General features: G+C 61.7%; 6 protein-coding genes across 6 annotated transcripts; 2 read left to right on the top strand and 4 right to left on the bottom strand.

Annotated features, from left to right (window-relative positions):
- Positions 1-149: 149 nt before the first annotated feature.
- COLE_06022 (uncharacterized protein) lies at positions 150-3465 on the bottom strand (the record flags this gene model as incomplete). Its single annotated transcript, XM_018427508.2, has 5 exons — positions 150-198; positions 233-1001; positions 1038-1921; positions 1977-3213; positions 3387-3465. 5 exons carry the CDS (start codon positions 3463-3465, stop codon positions 150-152), a joined length of 3018 nt encoding a protein of 1005 aa, XP_018282488.1.
- Positions 3466-4108: 643 nt separating this feature from the next.
- Positions 4109-5999, bottom strand: COLE_06023 (uncharacterized protein; the record flags this gene model as incomplete). Its single annotated transcript, XM_018420647.2, has 6 exons — positions 4109-4234; positions 4335-4682; positions 4718-5024; positions 5064-5514; positions 5547-5734; positions 5767-5999. 6 exons carry the CDS (start codon positions 5997-5999, stop codon positions 4109-4111), a joined length of 1653 nt encoding a protein of 550 aa, XP_018282489.1.
- A 427-nt stretch (positions 6000-6426) lies between these two features.
- Positions 6427-9610, top strand: COLE_06024 (uncharacterized protein; the record flags this gene model as incomplete). Its single annotated transcript, XM_018426313.2, has 5 exons — positions 6427-6547; positions 6582-8834; positions 8867-9099; positions 9145-9517; positions 9561-9610. The coding sequence occupies 5 exons, from the start codon at positions 6427-6429 to the stop codon at positions 9608-9610; spliced, it is 3030 nt and encodes a 1009-aa protein (XP_018282490.1).
- Positions 9611-9654: 44 nt separating this feature from the next.
- On the bottom strand, positions 9655-10484 carry COLE_06025 (uncharacterized protein; the record flags this gene model as incomplete). The annotated part of the gene is made up of 4 exons (XM_065626452.1): positions 9655-9869; positions 9936-10181; positions 10341-10431; positions 10470-10484. The coding sequence occupies 4 exons, from the start codon at positions 10482-10484 to the stop codon at positions 9655-9657; spliced, it is 567 nt and encodes a 188-aa protein (XP_065482263.1).
- A 572-nt stretch (positions 10485-11056) lies between these two features.
- Positions 11057-12696, top strand: COLE_06026 (uncharacterized protein; the record flags this gene model as incomplete). The annotated part of the gene is made up of 2 exons (XM_018427509.2): positions 11057-11378; positions 11411-12696. The coding sequence occupies 2 exons, from the start codon at positions 11057-11059 to the stop codon at positions 12694-12696; spliced, it is 1608 nt and encodes a 535-aa protein (XP_018282492.1).
- Positions 12697-12721: 25 nt separating this feature from the next.
- COLE_06027 (uncharacterized protein) lies at positions 12722-14086 on the bottom strand (the record flags this gene model as incomplete). The annotated part of the gene is made up of 4 exons (XM_018421873.2): positions 12722-12762; positions 12890-13522; positions 13631-13847; positions 13973-14086. The coding sequence occupies 4 exons, from the start codon at positions 14084-14086 to the stop codon at positions 12722-12724; spliced, it is 1005 nt and encodes a 334-aa protein (XP_018282493.1).
- Positions 14087-14209: the final 123 nt, after the last annotated feature.

Here is a 14209-nt window from a genome sequence, read left to right on the forward strand (position 1 = left end):
CCAGGCCTTGCCAGCCCCAGCCACAGCCTCGAGATTGTTCATTACCCATTCCATTGTGAACCGTGCAAAGGCATCCCTGCATGACCCAATATGTACTGCTGCTGCTGCTGCTGCTCCAGCTGCTGCTGCTGCTCACACTTCTCCACTCCTCACGACGCCCGCATCAGTCTCCCGTTCTTCTCGTCTTCGATGTACGCCCTGCGATCAGCACACTCAACCCTCTCCAACTCACGTCAGGGCATAGCTCGGCTCGCCGTACGTCTGGAGATATGCACGTAGCACCGCGCGCTCGCTGTGCGGCAGCATCTCCGACATGGCGCGCACCTCCTCGTCGCTGACGTTGTGGTCGCGCTGCGCGAGCGGCGATGCCCCGTGCGGCCCGTGCACCGGCGCACCGGGGCCTGGCGCCGGCGAGCGCTGCCTGTCCAGCGAGCTGCGCTGTGCCTCCTGGCTTACTCGCCCAGGTACGTCGCGCGGGCCCCGCGGCACGCCAAGCGACGGCTGGAGGCGCGGCCCGTCGAGGCTGTCGAGGCTGCTCCGGCCTGCCGCGGGCGAGTAGGGCGCTGAGATGGGCATGCTGCGCAGCTCTCGCTTCGAGCCGCTCATGCTCGGCGCGTAGGCCTGTGGGTTCGCCGGGCCGAGGCTCGCGAGCGACGCATTCTCCTTGTCCCGCTTGAGGAAGCCGAAGGCGCGACCCAGGCCGCGTGGTTGTGGCTTGTATGATGACAGGCTTGTGAGACTCTGCATGCTGTTCGACCCCTTGATGTGTTGCTGCAGCTGCGGGTAGGGAAGGTTTGAAGGAAGTGCAGTCGGGGCGTCTGCGAGATCGAGGTTTCTCACCGAGAGCTCTTTCGCCGCGGACGAGAATCCGTCCGCTCTCATAGGGAACTCGGAGCCACCGGACACAATGCGCTGCGTCTCCTCAGGCGCACGTAATCCGAAGCCTAATGCCGACTGACCAGGCGCCTTTGGCCGCGGCATCATCTGCCGCACTGGAGGTTCTATCCTCAGCCCAAAGTCCGCGTGGCGCAACTCACGGTGATAAAGCCACTCGCGCAGGCCCGACTCTGTCCGCTGAAGCTCGGCCGTGCTCTGCTCGTACGCTCTCGCGCGATCCCTCGGCGTCTTCAGCTGCTTAATACTCCCAAACAACACGGCGTTGGGCAAAGAACTTGGTGAGAACGTCGAAGCTGTTGGCGAAAGGTGCGAGTAGTTGCTCGATCTCAGCGACAGTATCGACGACGCCTTGCGCACGTGGCGGACAGCGTTTCCTGTCCTTTGGGTTGCTGCGTTACCCGCGGCAGCCACGCTGGCCCCTACGCTGCTCATCAGGCCCAGACCTATTGGGCTCGCGCCGAGCATAGCTCGCCCCGTCGGCGACGTCCCATGCGAGGTGCCGGCTGATGGGAGTTGCGCGAACTGCTGCTCGGGTGTGTGAATGGGCACAGCGTTGGCATAGCTGGAGGCCGAGCGCACGGGCACCTGTGAAAGTGTCAATGGCACGCGATGTTTGGGCGGCTCGCCAACATTTGGTGGCGGCGTGTCCCGCGAGTCGATTAGTCCAATCTCGTCGATAGCCCCGCCAAGGATGTTTGTCAGGTCCTGGATGGTGCCCGACTCGCGCATGCTCGGCTTTGGTGACCCCTCTCGTTCGCTGGGTAGAGGGGCGGTGTGTGACCGCGGCGAGGGGGCGCGGGCGCTCCGTCCAGGTTGCTGCGGCGAGGTGACAGGCGTGTTGGGCGTGTTGATGATAGTGGGGAGCGTGTGAGTACGCAGACCTCCTGATGGTCGCAGCGGCTTGACGTGGTCGACGTTGTTATTGTTGTTGTTGTTGTTGTTGTTGTTCATGGTGATTGGGGAAGATAATGAAGTAGGGGTAGTGACGAGGGGACCGCCTGGTGGCGTTGGCGTGCGTGTCGGCCTGTAGAAAGGGTTAGCATGCACAGACCCCGGTCCCAGACTCAGCAACGACTCACTGTTTACGAAGTTCACTCCGAGGTGGAGGTTCTGGACTTCGTCTTGCACCCAGCACAGGATCCCCATTTGGTGCGCTGAGCTTGCGTTCTGATGGCGAGTTCATGTGCGCAGACGGCAAGAGTGAAGTAGGACGACGTGCTTCCGGGAGCCCGATGTCGCCAAAACCTGTTTTGATCGCGGGCGCACTGTGAGGCATTTCTGGATCTTCCTTGCCCAGAATGGACAAACCTACGCGACTGCCGCGTGTTGTATCCAAACCCACGCCATTAGCCTCGCGTGCTTCACGTTCCAACGCATCGATCGAGCCTCGCGACACGTCAGCCGGCGCGACGAACAGCAACCGCCCGCTTTTAGGGAGCGAGGCGCGCGGCGTTTGTGACCCCGACCGCGCGGACATTGCAGAGTTGCGCGGCGTGCGGTCGCGGGATGGTGATGGCGTACGTACAGCACGCCGCCGGTCGAGGAGAGTCGCCCCTGGTGAATGCCACTGGCCAGAGGCGGCGCCAGGTGCAGCGGCCTCCGATGGCGAGATAGGCGCACTCGAGCTCCTGTGGTCGCCGCCTTCCCATGCACGCTGGTGCGCCCATTCCTCAAATGAGGGGTCGAGCAACACGTCAAGGCGCCCCTCGGCGTCAACGAGCCCACGCGGCCGCTGTTGCAACATTGGCGACGTGCGGCGCGGTATGGGTCTCTGCACTGGCTCTTCTCTCCCGCTCTCGTCGGGTAGCGAGTACTCGCTCTCGCCTGAATTGCTCGAAGCACGACTGGATGGGCGATTTGAGTTGGACGCGCGAGGGATGCTCCCGTCGCTGGGGTACGAGACGAGATGGATGCGACGGTTGCTCTGCCCGGCGGCGGTGGCCTCGTGATCGCGGGGCATACCACCGCGCGGGTCAGGCAAGTCGGCGGCCGTGCTTGATCCGGCAAGGCGCGCGTGTTCCTCCTGGACGACTAGATCGCGAAGACTCACGTCACTTTTGTTGTTCATGAGGGGGGAGGTGCCGAGCGGTGCGAGGGGGTTGGGTGAGGAGAGGGAGTATGGTGATGCGAGGATGCGAGAAGCGGAGGAGGAAGAAGTGTCGATGGGGGACAAGCCTAGATTGGAGCCGACGGAGCCGTTGCGCTCGCCAGCCGAGCTCGACCAGTAGTACTGGAGAGCTTCGGATGCGCTGGTTGAGCGTCTAGCCTCGTCGGGGGCTTCTTGTTCTGGGAGTGTTGCAGAGTACTCTGAGAGAGCTGAAGTGATAAAGTGTGAGCGATGTGGTAATGCAGAGAGAGAGAGGTGCGGATGGGATGGAGGGGAGGGTGGGTAGTTTGGGAGGTGCGACGCGCGAAGAAGAAGCCAAGGGGAGGGGACCAAGCAGAGGGCCAGAGGGCGCGCAGCGTTTAGGCCAAGTGTAGCAACTTACGAGAAGACGAGTAGAGGGCGTCTTGTGAAGTGGAAGGGGACATGAGGAGGGTGCCCTCTGATCGCGGTTGAGGGAGCATGTCTGCTGAGTTAGGTAACTAGCTAGCTAGCTAGCGAGCTAGGTAGCTGGGTGCTAGCTGCTTAGAGAGCGAGGGAGAGCCAAGGTAGACTACTACAGTACAGTAATGTTGTGAGATGAGTTGGAGGGGGTGGCAGGGATCGTCGAATTGGTGGAATTGGTCGAGGGTCGAGGGAGAGAGGGAGGGCGGGGTTCATGCAGCTCACGGCTCACGGTGGAAATTGTCAGTGCGCAAAGCCACCGTGATGCCCCGGGTGGGGGGGGAGGGGTGAGCGAGGGCCAAGAGGATGAGACGAGTAAGAGTTGAGGATCGTGCGAGTTGAGAACAAGCGTCGAGGAAATGGAAGTAGTGTTAGGAAGAGAGCAAGAATGAGAGAGAGAGAGAGAGCATGTATGTACAGTACGTAGACCGAGGCGCGTCTCCTTTCTTCCAAGGATCCAAGGGGCTATGGTGAGACTGGGCAAGTCATGCCGCGCGCGGAGGCAGACAGTCCACTAGAGGAATGCCCTGATTACTCTCAACACGCCATAAGCCACTCACCTTACCCGCGTAATTATTATCCTCCCTCCCCTCCCCTCCTCTCCTCTCCTCTCCTCTTCATCATGCACAAGACTACCTATCCTCCTGCTACTCTATCACTACATCACTCACACACCTCTCCCGCACACACCCGAGTCCAAAACATAAACGTCTTGTACTCGGCCTTGGTCCCATCCTTGCCCTCTTCCCCGTCATCCGCCCGATACGTAAACCGCACCTCGAGGTCAAACTATTTGGTTCAGCCAGGGACAACGTAATCGCCCACGCGCCCGCCACCTTTCCATTTTCGGATCCGTCGCGTGTCGCGCCATAGGTCTTAAGACACTCACCTCAACTGGTCCACTCGCGTCCTTGTACACGTCCACCTCGATGCCAACTTTGGTAACGTTGCCTCTCTTCTCAACCCCCGTCTCGCGACCGCGGTGACGGTGTGCTCCAAGGCTCATGCGCCCCTTACCGGCATCAGCGCCCACCCCCAGCCCCTCATCGCTACCGCCCTCGTCCTCGTCTTCCTCATCATATGCCCACGCATCCTTGAGTGCGCCGACTGCAAAGTGCGCAGTAGGAATAAAGATGTGGTGATTGGCAGGCACTGGCGGCTTGGGCTGGTGTGCAGCTGCTAGCCGGATCTGAATTGGGTCGTAGAGTGGATTTGTGAATGCCAACTGGAACGAGTACTGAGATTAGCCTTGGGCACAGAGACGCTGCTCACCACCTCTCCGGCCTGCAACGGCGTCGCCATGGGTTCATCCTCTTCACGGCCAACAGGCAGGCGAGTTCGTCGGCGTTCACGGCGTTTCCGCTCCAGATCCTCGTCCGTCGCGTCCTCGTTCAGTTCTTCAGAAATGCGCCGACGACGCCGGCCTAATTCAACTGTTGGAAGATAATTGAATGCAACGACCTTTATTGGCATGCGGACTGATTTGGCGTCCGGCTGCGGCTGCACCAGAGTGTGACGGCAGGAGGGGCAACGCTTCATCTGCCGCGTCTGTAATGGCACGCGGGAGGGAATGGCCTTTCTGTATGTCAGCAGTGACATCGGACTGATTGGGGCTCACTTCGCCAGACGCTCCGGGTCCCAAGCATTCGCCCATCGCCTCTCGAGAACCACAATATCCTCACTGTCCATCTCGCGCATCGCGTCCACGTCCGCAAGACCTCGCTCCAGGCCTGTGTCCCGCCATGACCCCTTGGCAACGTATGGGGGCATCTCGTCGCGCGCCGAACCGCCTTTGTCACCTTCCTCCCGTCGGAGTCGCGCCTTACGTGCAGCCGACTTCAAAGGTGGGAGTCCTGGAACATCACGGCCCAAAGCGCGCGAGGCAGCAATCTGCGCTAGATGGCGCGATGGAGTGCGTTGGTGCGAAAGCCGCTTCTCCTTGGACGTGGTGGTCGATTGGGCCGGGGGAGGTGGTGCCGACTGGGCCATGTACTTCTCGAGCGAGTCCTTGAGACTATCGTACTCGCCCTGCACTAGCTCGGATTGCGAAAATTGTCTCTCGCTTTGCCCTATGGTCAGCGCATTTCCGCACCTCCCCCACCTGCCAAACCAGAAGGCTTGTCAAATAGCCACCCAATCTCCGTGCTGGACCACTTGCACGCCGCACAGATGAGAAAATACGGCGCGCCGCCGGTCCGCTCCTCTGACTTGACATCTTTGGACGCCTCCGATGCTATGGTTGCGAGCCCGCTGGAGCACTGGGGACACTGGAAGCAGGACCGTGCGCATCTCCCTATCAGCGCGTACAACTGATAGCTCACCTGTTCTTGTCGGTCCGCACATTGTGCGAGGGCACGTCGAAGAGACAGCTTGGGCAGTAGTAGCTGGCCACCTCGACAACGACACACTGGTCACACCGGATCGCGTCACATTCCTCGCAGAAGTAGAGGGTGTCGAGGGGAGAGAAGGCGGAGAAGGAGGAGGCGTAAGCGGGAGGCAGAGGAGCATGAGGCGTATCTTGATGCGCGCAGTGGAAGAGGACTGAGGGGGGCATCTTGTCCTCTCCCTCCGACGACGGCGACGTGTTGAAGAGTAGAATTGGATGACGGTCGCTGGACAATGCTGGGCTCCGTCCGAGTTGACAGCTCGAAACGCGTCCAGCCGAAGTGGAGGTTGGGCCTTGCACGGCACGTGGCGCTTATTCAACCCTCCCTCGTGCGGCGCCGATGGGTGGCAATATTTGGGTGGCGGCAGGCCGGATGTCGCCGGAAATACCCTTTTTCGGCAGTTGACAGCGCAGCAACACGTTCATTCCCCCCATCTCCTCTCTTGACGCTTACTCAATCGTCCACTACACTCTTTCCTCCCTCTGCTGGCTTAACGCTTGCACAGCGCGACATCCCAGGCCGCGCGCTGTAAAGCCTTGTTCTTATCTCTTGGTCTCTTTCGGCATCTGGCTCTCCCATCGCAGCTTCCACAACATGCTCGACCGGGCTTGGACACTTTCGCCCGCCGATGCGCTCGCGCACTACGGCACAAACCCTAAATCCGGCCTCACCACAGAACAAGTCCGTCACAATCGTGAACTATACGGCGAGAACGGTGAGCTGGCATATGCTGCGTGAGCTGACACCAGTGCTCCCAGAGCAGGCCCCCAAATCACTCCTTTCTCTCATCCTCGCACAATTCGAGGATCAGCTGGTGCTCATCCTCCTCGGCTCGGCTGTCGTCTCCTTCGTCCTTGCGCTGTTTGAAGATGCCGAGCAGATTGGCGGGTCGTGGTTGACGGCGTTCGTTGAGCCCCTCGTCATCCTCCTTATCCTCGTCGCAAACGCCGCTGTCGGTGTAATTCAGGAAACGAACGCGGAGAAGGCAATCGATGCGCTGCGCGAGTATTCGCCTGACGAGGCGCAGGTTTTGCGCGATGGTCAGGTGGTACGTGTCCCCGCTTCGGCGCTCGTGCCCGGCGACGTCGTGTCGGTGCACGTCGGCGACCGCATCCCCGCCGATTGTCGCATCCTCTCGTTCTCCAGCAGCAGCTTCCGCGTCGACCAAGCCATGCTTACCGGCGAAAGCATGAGTGTTCCCAAGACCGATGGCGCCGTCAAGGACGACGCGGCGGTCAAGCAGGACCAGGTCAACATGCTCTTCGCCGGCACGACTGTTGTGAACGGCGCGGCGCACGCGCTCGTCGTGCTCACTGGCGAGCGGACCGCGCTGGGCTCAATCCACCAAAGCATTAGCGCCGACGATGAGGACGAGAAGACACCGCTCAAGCGCAAGCTCGATGACTTCGGCGACCAACTCGCCAAGGTCATCTCCGTGATCTGTGTACTTGTTTGGCTCGTCAACATCCGGCATTTCGGCGACTCGAGCCACCGCGGATGGCTCAAGGGTGCGATCTACTACCTCAAGATTGCCGTGGCGCTTGCGGTCGCGGCCATCCCTGAGGGTCTGGCCGCTGTCATTACCGCATGCCTTGCCCTTGGGACCAAGAAGATGGCCAAACGTGGCGCGATTGTACGCAATTTGCCTTCCGTCGAGACGCTTGGCTGCACCAACGTCATTTGCTCGGACAAGACTGGTACACTTACGACCAACAACATGAGCGTAGCGCGCTTCCTCACTGCGGCCTCTGAGAAGACTTTTGCCGAGTACAATGTCAGCGGCACGACGTACGAGCCTGTGGGTGCGATTACGACGCTCGATGGGCGCCCTGCTGAGCGGGCGGTCGTGCGCACCGCGCCAGTCGACAAGCTCGTGGAGATCTGCGCAATGTGCAACGACGCCCGTGTCGCGTACCACGCCGACTCTGACTCGTACACGGCTGTCGGCGAGCCCACCGAGGCGGCGATGAAGGTGCTGGTCGAGAAGCTGGGCGGCGTCGACGAGCGCTGGAACCAGACACTTGCGGACATGGACCCAAGGCAGCGCGTCATGGCCGTCAACCAAAACTATGAGGGGTCTATTGAGCGCCTCCTCACGTTTGAGTTCTCGCGCGACCGCAAGTCGATGAGTGTGCTCACCCGGTCGAATGGCGCCGTGTCGCTCCTCGTCAAAGGCGCGCCTGAGTCTGTCATCGATAGATGCGCCAGGGTGCTCCTCCCCTCGGGCGAGGTCGCACTGAGCGACACCATGCGCGAGCGCCTGGACGACGTGCAGCTCGACTACGGGCGGCGCGGGCTGCGTACCCTCGCGCTCGCGTATGTCAGCGAGAACGACGGGGATGTGTCGCACTATAAAACGGACCGCGCGGAGGACTATGTGCGCTTTGAGCAGGACATGGTATTCGTTGGTCTCGTGGGCATGCTCGACCCTCCGCGTCCTGAGGTACGCGAAGCGATCGCTAAGTGCCGCACAGCGGGTATTCGGACGATTGTGATCACGGGCGACAACAAGAACACGGCCGAGACGATCTGCCGCGACATTGGCGTGTTTGAGCGCGACGAGGACCTGACGGGCAAGAGCTACACCGGACGGGAGCTTGATGCGTTGAGCCACGAGGAGAAGATCGCGGCCGTCCAGCGCGCAAGCCTTTTCTCGCGCACCGAGCCAAACCACAAGCAGCAGCTCGTCGACCTGCTCCAGGGTTTGGGGCTTGTCGTCGCGATGACAGGCGACGGTGTCAACGACGCGCCGGCGCTCAAGAAGGCCGACATTGGTATTGCGATGGGCTCTGGCACTGATGTCGCTAAGCTCGCCGCCGACATGGTGCTCGCCACGGACAACTTTGCCACAATTGAGCGCGCTGTCGAGGAGGGCCGTGCTATCTACAACAACACTAAGCAGTTTATCCGGTACCTCATCTCGTCCAACATCGGCGAGGTCGTGTCAATTTTCCTCACGGTGCTTCTCGACATGCCAGAGGCTCTCACGCCGATTCAGCTTCGTAAGTCACACGCATGCGGTAGCTCACCCCAGTGTTTGTCAACCTCGTCACGGACGGTGGGCCGGCCATCGCGCTCGGCTTCAACCCGGCCGACAGCCAGATCATGCGCACCAAGCCACGCAACGCCGATGACCCGCTGATTGGGCGCTGGCTGTTCCTCCGCTACCTCATTATCGGAACGTATGTCGGCGCTGCAACTGTCTTTGGCTACGCGTGGTGGTTCATGTTCTACGAGGGCGGCCCGCAGGTCACCTTCTACGAGCTGGTAAGTGCCACATCTCAAACTTTTATACCTTCTCTCTGACACCAGACCCACTTCCACAAATGCGGCGCTCTGTACTCGCACCTCGACTGCGGCATTTTCACAGCTGGCTCGTCGGCCGCGCGCCACGGTGCCACGATGTCGCTGTCGATTCTCGTCGTGATTGAGATGTTCAACGCGTGCAACTCGCTCTCGGAGAACGAGAGCCTGCTCTCCCTTCCCCTCTGGGCCAACCCGTACCTCATCGGCGCGATCGTGCTCAGCATGATTCTGCACTTCGCCATACTTTACGTGCCCTTCCTTGCCTCCCTCTTTGGTGTCACTCCGCTCTGCTGGGCGGAATGGAAGGCCGTGATCGTCATTTCAGCGCCCGTCATTCTCATCGACGAGGTCCTCAAGTTTGTCACGCGGACATGTATCGGTGCGTCCACATGCCCCTCCCGTGACACTCTGCTGACAACAAGAGCCTCCATCTGAGCCCGAGCCTGAGAAGGCAAACGGGCACAAGTATTAGACAGCATATGCATTTTATAGTACAGTACAAGCGTACGTTGGCCGCTACAGTATGACACACTTCGGCCGCCGTCGATGCCGATACGGCCGGCGCTCGAGGAGGGGATGGATGCGGATCTGGCGCACAACGGCGGCGAAGACATCATCAATGTTGGTGTTGTGCCGCGCGCTTGTCTCGATGTACTCGCACCCGGCGTCGGCGGCAAGCTTCATCCCCTCAACGCCGCGTACGTCGTGATAGAGCTCAAGGTCGGTTTTGTCTGGTGTCAGCGTGCTGTAGACTCCGCCGCTGCCGACCGCCTCCCTTCACTCCTTCCGCCACTCACTCCCGACAATGACCATCGGCACATGCTGCCCCTCGCTCGCCTTGAGGCGCTCAATATCCTGCCTTACGCGATACAAGTCCTCGAGCGTATCGCGCTGCGTAAGCGAGAAGACGAGCACTAACCCGTGGCTGTCGCGGATAAACAGGTCGTTGAACGTCAAATACTGGTCCGTCCCCGCCGTATCGAGGATGTCGAGCACGCACGGCTGGCCGTCGACATCAAACTGCTTGCGGTAGCTGTCCTCGACTGGCGTGAGCCATGGCCTTGAGCCACCAATCCGCCCAGGTCCCAAGCCACAAGCCAATGCACGTGCCCCGCCGGACTCCTTTGTTCTCATTTCTCTCCGTCCCTGTCCCCGCCGCTTTTCAACTCACTCGTCGGGTCGTACCTCGCATCAGCGACACCCAGCTGCTACGTACATGTCCAAAAATTCGCCGTTCATGAACCGCAGCACGATCGCGCTCTTCCCCACCCCGCCCGAGCCCATGATCGCGACCTGGCGTGAGCGAGTCATGTTGCCAGGCGCCGACGCACGCGGAATCGGCGCATGCCCGAATATATGTGAGGAGTGAGATGGACAATGCGAGAGTCAGAGTCAGAGGCAGTAGTAGCAGGTCAGCACGGCCGAAGTCGCCTTGTCCATAAGGGTCCGCGGTATGCCTCGCGCCAGCGCGAGCTGGTAGTGCCCGTCCCTTGTTCTGTGCAGTGTGGTCTGAGCGCGATGCGTGGGTGAGGAGCATGGTCTTATGAGGGAAAGCGAAGAGCGAAGAGTAGGAATAGGCAGTGTTGGAGAAGATGTCGTCGCGGTGGGCTGTGGCCTGCGATATGTTCTACCGGGATCTAGCTGGCTTGGCGTTGCGCTCGACACCACAATCGTGGCGCGTCGTGCCTCCTATTCAGAATATTGAAAGGCACACGCGTACATGACAAGTGCAGGATTTCTGAGATTGCCTGCAATTGCCTCGACATCTCGACATTCAAGCCAGATACACGTGCCGTACCTGCCCGTTTCCCGCCTCGTACCTGGCGTCACGACGTCATCGGCCAGCGCCGCCCCTCCAACTTGCAACGGCTCATCTCATCCACCTCTCGATTTAGAGCTCCAATTTCCATCACAGCCCATGTCTGATCTCGGGGCACGCGTCTCGACCACCATAGCCCGTGGCTTCGGCCTCTCCTCCTCGTCTGGGAGGTGGTGGCCGTCCCGCTTCTTTTTCTCCTACCCGCTCTCGCGGGTACACTTCAAGGCGCTCAATGCGTCCCCTCTCTCATGGGATGCACGCGTCCTCCTCGCATACGCCATCCTCCCATTCATCCCGTTCTACGTACAAGCTTACTTGCTCTTGGGGCCACAAACGGACGCCGTGCGAGCAGCGCGGCGAGCGGCAGGCGGCGCAGCAGCCGCGGGACTCATTAAAGCGTGGATGAGCTACCGATTTTTCAGTGCGTCCACGTCGCCGATGCGCTGACCCCAGATCCAGAATTCAACGCGTTCAATTGCGGCTTCACCGTCGCCCTCCTCCACGTCCTCTTGAAAGCGCTGGAATTTGCGCTGCTGCACGACCGCGTCGTTGACCCATGGCCCAGCCGCCCGCGCTGGCGCGCCGCCTTCGACATCTGCTGCAACGCACGCATGCTCTGTCTCGGCAGCGTCGGTATCGACGACATGGCAGGCCCGCCGAACAGCGAGATCGAGAAGCCCGTGCTCGCAAGCTACCTCCGCCACCTCGTGCCGCCCGAAAGCCCGCTGCGGCCGCCAACGCACAGCGCGCGGCGCGCGCGCATCGCGCGCAAACGCAGCCACTCGGAGAACTTCAACGAAGCCGTGAAGGAGAGCATTTCGCCGTCGCCGTCGCCGGCGCCGTCACGCCCGCAGACGCCGCACGCGCACACCGCGCGTGCGCGCGCCGCGCCGCAACCCTCGCGCCTCCGCCGCCTCTGGAGCACACGCCCTGCCTCCCGCCCCGGCGCGGTCGCCAGGCATATCCTGCACGCCGCGACGCACTACTGCGTGCTGGACACGTTCCTCGCGTTCTTGCGGCACACGGGGCCTGAGCTCGTCCCCGGCGGCGCGGGGACGCTGGAGCGTTTCGTGCGCCACACGCCGTTCACCGCCCTCCCGGACCTCTTGGGCGGGCGTGTCGCGTTCCGCGTCCCCCCCGGCCTGTTGGCCGTGTGCATCGAAGCGTGCGTCCCGATCGTGATTTGGCAGGGCCTCAATCTCGGATACCATGTCTTCGCGGTCGTCTTCCTCTGCGCTGGGTGGGAGGTGCAGAGCTGGGACGTGGACTTGTTTGACGCGCCGTGGCGCGCCGACTCGATCATCGACCTTTGGGGGCGGAGGTGGCACCAAGTCTTCCGGCACCAGTTTATCCTCCTCGCGGCGACGGCGCTGCGGCTCGTCGGACTGCCGAATACTCCTCTCCTCCTCTTCCCGCTGGTCTTTGTATTCTCCGGCCTCCTCCACGTCCTCGGCGAGCTTAGTATGGACCCCGTGCCCGCTACGGGCGCGCTGTGGGCCTTCTTCCTCCTCTCGGGCGTCGGGTGCGCCCTCGAAGTCACGTTCAAGGCCGTGACGGGCAAGCGTGTGCGCGGCACACCAGGGAGGTTATGGTGCTGGGTCTACACATTTGTCATAGGCCGCCTCGCCGCCGACGCCTGGCTTGACGCCGGCATCGCTGGCTGCACCCTGCTCCCGAGCGGAGGGCCGGGCGAGTACATTGCCCCGCTGATTATCGGGCGGATATTCTCGCGCGCATAGATGTAGGAGCAATGCATGTCACTATCTAGAACTCGTCCGACCGCAGACCGCCGCGCATCTTGAACTCTTGGGGGTCAGCATTGCGCTGCTCAGCACATCGATAGGGAATAAAATGCGACTCCGCCCTTATGCCCTGCGGATCACACCACATCCTCCGCCTCTCCATTCCTCCCCCGCCCTCGTTAGAACTCACTGTAAGGTGCGTCGGCCCGCGCCCGCTCCTCGGCACTCGCGCGGTGCTTGTGCTGGCCAGCATCAGGCCCCAACCGGCGCGGAGGCACCTTGCGTGCAGCGCGCGCGTCACGGAACCGAGCCTGCTGGTATCCCTCGGCGTTTGCGTTGCCGGCGTGAACCTCGACGGGCTTCGCAGCTCCTTCCTGTGGCGTCCCCTGGCTCTCCGTCTGGTCTGCGCCCGCGCCGCCCTCCTGCGTCTGCTTGTCCCACGTCTGCCCGCCGCCCACGTCTGGCCCTTGCCCGGCTTTGGCGTACGCCTCGGGCCCGTCGCCAGGCGCATGCGCCGCGGCCTCGAGCGGGTCGAACACCTTGTGCTCGTCCGTCAAGTCGGCGTCGGCCGCCAAGCCCTCGAACTTGCGCTCGCGCGCATCTTCCTCCGCCTCAATGTGCTCGTGGTGCTTGAAGTGCGCGATGTCCTCGGGATGGTTGTAGCTCTCGTCCGTCTGTGTCTCGGGCGTCGAGTGATACAGCTCCTCGTGGTGCAGGAAGTACTCGCTCTCCTCGTCGTAGTGGTGGCCCAGGTCCTTGAAGTCGCCCATGACGGGCAGACTTGCGTGTCCGCCCGTCTTGAACTCGTCTAGTGAGACTTTGCCTGAGGTCAGCGGTGTCGTTGGGTGCCAAAGCTGGTGCTCCGCCGAGGGAAGAGGGCAGGGGGGAAGGGTGCGGGAGCATGCGTGGCCTTCCGAGAGTAGCAACTCACCGTCTCCGTCCGCGTCGAGCTTCTCCAGTACGGCTGTCACGACGCGCTCCTCGAACGCCTTGTCATGCTTGTCATTCTTGGGGCTCGCGACGCTGTGGTGCCGCAACCCGTAGATGGCTGCGATCTCGTCCCGGTCCCAGAAGCCGTCGAGGTCGAGGTCGTGGAGCTTGAAGAAAGCTGGCTCGTCAAACGACTCGATGTGGTGCTCTGCGGCCATCTGGTGTGAGCGACCTCAAGCAGGCTGGCTGGATCGAAGCGAAGCGGTCGCGAACTCCATCGCAGTGGCGAACACCGCCGCACCTCGGAGATCCGAGATCGAGGCCCGGCAACTAGACGACTCACATGCCGCTCAGCGTAAGACAAGGACTCATCGTCTGCGCGCGACTGGATGGCTGCAGCGTGGTCGCCGTGTGCGTGCGCCAGCGCAGCGAGGAGGAGGACGGCGAAGGGAGTCATTGTGAGAGTGGAGATGGAGGAGGAGGAGATGGAAAGATGAGTCGGAGAAGGTGAACGCCAAGGTGGACATGGCTGTCCCAAGGGTCCTGTGCCTGGCGCGTGAAATCGAGCGCCCAAAATCCT

The sequence above is a fragment of the Cutaneotrichosporon oleaginosum genome, assembly GCF_008065305.1.
Source record: "Cutaneotrichosporon oleaginosum strain ATCC 20508 chromosome Unknown ATCC20508_contig05, whole genome shotgun sequence".
NCBI lineage: Eukaryota > Fungi > Basidiomycota > Tremellomycetes > Trichosporonales > Trichosporonaceae > Cutaneotrichosporon > Cutaneotrichosporon oleaginosum.